Source organism: Centruroides vittatus, unplaced genomic scaffold (genome assembly GCF_030686945.1).
Source record: "Centruroides vittatus isolate TY-2023 unplaced genomic scaffold, ASM3068694v2 contig_250, whole genome shotgun sequence".
NCBI classification, from domain to species: domain Eukaryota; kingdom Metazoa; phylum Arthropoda; class Arachnida; order Scorpiones; family Buthidae; genus Centruroides; species Centruroides vittatus.
Window position 1 is genome coordinate 1,589,437 of NW_027121584.1, and position 6,000 is coordinate 1,595,436.

The following is a 6,000-nucleotide window of genomic DNA, read 5'->3' on the forward strand; positions in this document are numbered from 1 at the left end:
CTCTTTTTCTCAATCTATAATTCACTGTGAAATTTGCTGCACCAACTAATGGTGGAGTATCTGAAGCTTGCTTGTAACCTGAATTTTAGCTCTCAACTCAAAGCAAAAAACTGTCAGAGAGACAGCTTGTATCTCAAAAAACTTGTAAGTTGAGTTGAGACATTTGCTCTATACAGTGGTATCTTGACTTTTAAGAAAGCATGGATGACATCAGGCTTTTTTCTAACTGGCTGAAAAAGTTAAATATCTGCATGGTTGTCAAAAACAAAACTTTTTTGTATACAATTTAATTGAAAATTCAATAATTCCCACTATGAAAGCTATAATAGTCCAATTTACACTACCAAATACAACTTCTGAATTGCAATCTTTAGCATGGGATCCTTCAAAACATTCAATTAGAATACAGAAAGCTTGTTATAAGAAAGTTATTGCATGTTATTGAAGATTAATGATGTGAGTTTGAAGTGAACCTGTTAGGTAATGAATGCAAATAATTAACAAAGTTTAAAATGAGGTTCCATAAATCACTATTGCAAATTGCATTACAAAAGCAAGTTTTGGTCAAAAATTTGTTTACACCTCAAATAAATTGGAATTTCCATTCAAATCCATTGACTATATCAAAGAAAATCAGGCCAATCTTACTACAGCAACAAGTGATAAAAGACTATCATTCAAAGATTTTGTCAATGACCTGGCTATCTGTTGACACTTATCTGAAAATGACATTATTGCCAAAGTAAAGAAATAAGTGCAAGAAACAAGTAATGAAGATGAGAAAGAAATAATTTTGTCAAGGTCAAATATTCTGCTTCACTTACATGTAGGAAAATCAATAAGGCTCTCAAACTTTTAAGGAGCTTTCTAAAAGCTACATGATTCTTAAAATAAAATGCTTTCAGAATGGTCAATCATATCAAAAACATTATTGAGTGGGAAGCAAATGAATCATCAATAACAAACTCATGTAACAAAATTTTTTCACTAATAGTGTCAATGTTTTGTTATTTTGTGCACACATCTATCTAAAATATAATAAAATATAATGTATTTAAGTCTGACTATATCGTTTGTATTGTGATATTTACAATCTCCTAAAAATAATGGTATTTTCCAATATTAATCGAATTAATTTTTTATTTTTATTTCTTTAAAATTTTGTATTACGATTTATTATGTAAAATCCTCAATAAGCAATTTTATAATTCATCATCATAAAATGAAATATTTAAATCAAACTAAATAAATACCTCATTTTTTTGTTTTAAGCTTTCTTTCAAATTATCACATTCATTTTGTAAATCTTTTATTGTTTTTATTTGTGAATCTTCTAATTTTTTCCAAGAAATAGCAAGATTCTCCAATACCTAAATTATTATAAAATTTAAAAATTAGTCAAAATATCAATTAAAACATTAATTATTCATTCAAGAAAAGAAAAAAATAGTTTTACATTATCAATATTTAGAAAACTATAAAAATGGTCTAATTAATTTAAAAAGCAGATACCTGATGGAGTTCTTTTATTACAAGACTTTTCTTCTCATTAACAGCAGAAACCAAAGCAAATTCCTGTTCATTACTTAAAAGCTGAAAAAATTCAAAATTAATATTCAAGCAAGACAAATGATCTTAATCCAAAAACAAATTATGACAATTAAATATTAGTCAAATACAACACGAATATCTTGTAGTTCAATGGAAAAACAATTAATTAGAAAAAAATTTGTTAGGTACATTTCTAAAGCAGTTTATTTTCAAATCAGATATTATATTTTTATCCAAAACAGTTTAAATATAAAGTGTTATAAAGTATTAAACCGCATAAGCTTGATGAATATTAGATTAAGAGTGACTGAATGGTTGGCACTCAACTCTCTTAAAGTTTATGATGTCAAATTTTTATTCTATTAAATGGTTGACTGAGTTTTCTATTTTAACATTATGATTTTATCTTTATATAATTAACAAATGTAATAAAGAAAAAATTTCATTCTTAATTCTTAAAAATATGTGATCGATTTTATAGATAACTGATAGTTATTAAAATAAAAAAAAAAATTTCTTTCTGTTATTAATTGTATTTTAATTCATATTACAATATAAAGTTTTTAAAATAATTTATGAGTTATTACAACTTTACGAGTCATTGCAACTATAAAAATACCATACAGATGAAACAAATTATAATATATATGATGGGTGCATTGTCTGGTGACGTTACTTTATTAAAAAACTGTTTAGTAACTTTTACCTTTAAGTTAGCCACTGCAGTACTAATGAGAGAGGTTTGGAAGCACTAGAGACAGAATTTAAGATGGTTTTCATTAAATGGACCTGTATTTGTAAAGTTTTTTAAGTACTTAAAAATATATGTCTTTGACTGCCTCAAATATTATAGATTTTATAACATCAGCTACAATTTTGCAACATTTGATAATTTATTTGTTCTATTTTTATGGAATTAATCCCGAAGAATAAATCGTTATCAAATCTTAATTCAGTGAGTTTTATTGTAGATTGTTACAGTATTACTGGAAATGTAACTAATGCAATGTTTATCAAACTGGTCCAAGGTCTCTTCAGATTCAAAAGAGAGGTGAATGATGTGTTAAAAAATATGACATCACTGACAGCTTTATCTTGTAATACCTTAAAAGTTCAACCAAAAGAGCAAAGTCTTCTGCAAGAAGAAAGTTCTCAGGAAATACATCAGAGATGTCATATGGCTGAGGTGAGTGATGTTGAACTGGAATCACATGACACATTTTGTATGTGTCTGTCATCCAATGTAAAACTCTGCAATGAAAATAAACTTAAGCAATGGCAGTCCAAATTCTGCAAAGTTGGTAAGTAGTCCTATGATTTTTTTTTGTTTATAGTGTTTTTTTGTATAAATTGGTAACAAAAAATTCTGTGTTTAGAAATGTCTATCAAATATGTCTTAAAAAAAAATTAAAAGAAAATATCTATTAGTAAGCTTCTATAGTTTACGAACAATATGCTGTTTACGAACAGCAAAATGTCCATAGAGCTGTTTCCTTTGGAAATGAAAATCAGTTAAGGCAGTCTTCAGCAGCTTTATCAGGAAATACATCCAGTATGATATCTGTTTATATTAATGTTTCCTTGTTTTTTTAATCATTTTAAATATATTTCTTTAATAGATAGAATTAGAAATTCATTGCATTTCTATTTAATCTGTAAATGGCAAATACGTTTTGAGTTTCATACCTCTATTAACAGCTTATTTTGTTCTCTCTCTAATAAATATACAGTTTATATTTTAAAGAATTTATTAATCATATATGATCCATATAAGGTCTGCTATGCTCATTAATTAAAAAGATTTAATGCATTTTGACTTCTCATTATAAATTTTCAATGGTGAAAAGTATAATGTGCTTTTAAAATTGTGTATTTTTTGACGAAAAAATAAAACAAACATTTAAATATATTGAAAAATAATTACTAGTTTTGTAAAAAAATACAAAATATTATTCTATAAAAATGAGGTTAAGATCGAGAAATGAAAATATAAAAACAACATTATATACAGTAATGTCTGAATACGATATTAGAATATATTTCTGTTTACAGATTTTTATTACACTTATACTTTTAATCTTTATTTTGTCTGGATATCTACTGTATTTTATGGACTATAAGACGCACCTTAATTTTTAAGCAATATTTTAAAAAAATACCTATAAGACGCTACGGACTATAAGATGCACCTGAATTTTGGAGGCAATTTTTCAAAGAAAAAAGTGCGTCTTATAGTCCGTAAAATACGGTATTATGGATAAAATGTAGAGAAATATTATGGTTATATTTTTCTATAAATTATGCATCTTTAAATTTCTCAAAATGAATAAACAAGGTACTTCGAATTAGGTTTCTTTTATATCATTTATTCTTATTTCAATCAAATGACTTTAAATGGAGACAATTATTGTCAATAAAATTTAATATTAATTAAAATAAATAATTAACCATACCTTTTGTTGTAAATCTTGCATTAAATGTTCACAATGCTAAAAATGTTAAAAGAAAAAATTTTAATTAATAGATGATAAAAATTTATATATATTAATGAAAAATTTCTAAATTAGTTATTGAAATACTAAATTAGGAATAAAACAGACTAATCTTTATTGATAAGTAACCAGAAATAATAAATTACATAACGCAAAAAATATATAAAAAGCCACAATAAAAATATTATTAGATTATGAAACATTAAAAAAACTTGAAAATTAAAATATTCCTTATAAATTAAATCTAAAAATTTTAAATTATACAAAACAACAGATAACAGATGGAAGTTTGGTAAATACAATCATATAGAGTACATGGTTATATTTTTTCAACTGAATTTTTTTCAGCTATACTGACCTTTCTACGAAATATTTCTTTTTCCAAATCAAGTATTTGATTTGCTGATCTATTCCTCAAAGATAAGTTCGAACTATTTAAAGACGGCACAATACAGTCAATTTTTTCTAATTTACTCATCAGAACCGTATTTTCTAAAAGTGACGACGGCTTAGGTATACACTCGATGCTTAAATTACATTCAATGTTTTCTAGAGGATCACTAACCGGAGGTTTTAATCCAAGTTCGCGTAACATCTCTCTAACAGATGCCGAGAAGTCATTATAAAGCGAAAACTCTCGGAACAGACTGCCGCTAACTTCTTTATCTAAAGATAAATCTTTTGTAAAATTAATACCAGGTGAAATTTCTAAACTACTTTTTGTTTCTACTATTGAATTGAAAGGAACGTTTTCCTTATTAGAATTAGTAAAATCGGCTTCATTTAAGCTACATTCCGATATTTTTGTAAGCATTTGTTGACGATTTATTTCAAAGCGGTCTTTATCTTTACGTCTACCACGTGTAAAATTTGTACGTGGATTTATATTCGATTTTAAATTTGAATGGCTTGGCGTTTGCTGTAGTTTTGCTCCATACGTATTTATTGCATTTTTATCTATTTCCTGATCCGTTTCCTCAATCTGAAATGATAAATAATTCTTTATATCCGAAATATTCAAATTTGAATTTCCAAAACATCTCGATGTCGGAGAAATTTCTTGGAGTGGGGACGAATGAGAATAATACATTGTCTACAATATATAAATATCACCTTAATCAGTTTTCTTTCTTTCTCTTTGACATTTCGTTTCTCACATTCAAAATTTCCTTCCTTTCTACGTCACACACTATCGCGACATCTAGCGTGAATATTATGTAATATATTTTTGTCTGAAGATTTAATAGTAGATATATATTGCCTAATTATTTAGAATTAATTATATCGATTATAAGTTAAGAATATTAAATTTTATATCAAAATACATTAAAGCTAATATTGATAAAAATTTTTCTGCAGTCGTATAGTCGTCAACTCTGTTTTTCGGGCTGATAATCTGCCTTTGGAAGCAATTTTAGGCTTCCTGAGATGGAAATTCTCCTCTTTGAGATAACATAACGTTTTTGATGCATTGTTACAGTGGCTAGAATAATATAGTGTGTCAATTGCTGCTATCTATCCATTTTAAAGAGCTGGATAGAAAATGATGCAGATGACATCATTTCAGAGGTGGCGCTGTTGTCGGTGGCAATACAAACGTTTGCGTTGAACACGCGGGAAAATGTAGAAAATGTGGTAAGAAAAGACGATTTTAAGTTGGAACTGTGACACGGAGTGTGTGAATTCTGCTTTGAGGAACGAAGTTGGAAGCATATTATTATTAATGCGAAGAAATTTTAATTGAACGGAAAGTGCCAATTTTGAGTGGGTGACCTCTGCCAACGAAATTTGCAGGTTATCCACAGTATTATAGCCGAGTAAAACTATCAGTAAAAAGGTGAGTTCGACAATTCTGAAACTAAAAATAAAAAAAAAGGGTATACTATAGATTACTCCCTATGGAATTTCGTGTGTTTGGGTATATATCTGAACTCAGGGGACCGAGGCGAGTTCAACG

At 27.2% G+C, this 6,000-nt stretch overlaps 1 protein-coding gene across 1 annotated transcript in view; it reads right to left on the minus strand.

Moving 5' to 3' along the window:
• Positions 1–5,145, minus strand: part of LOC136971409 (putative leucine-rich repeat-containing protein DDB_G0290503) — a 49,408-nt gene extending 44,263 nt beyond the window's left edge. Inside the window, exons 1-4 of the mRNA XM_067265863.1 lie at positions 4,402–5,145; positions 4,005–4,040; positions 1,513–1,593; positions 1,254–1,370 (exon numbers count right to left, since the gene is read on the minus strand). Coding sequence (XP_067121964.1) covers positions 1,254–1,370; positions 1,513–1,593; positions 4,005–4,040; positions 4,402–5,133 — 966 coding nt within the window. The 5' untranslated portion in view covers positions 5,134–5,145. The remainder of the gene's footprint in view (positions 1–1,253; positions 1,371–1,512; positions 1,594–4,004; positions 4,041–4,401) is intronic.
• Positions 5,146–6,000: the final 855 nt, after the last annotated feature.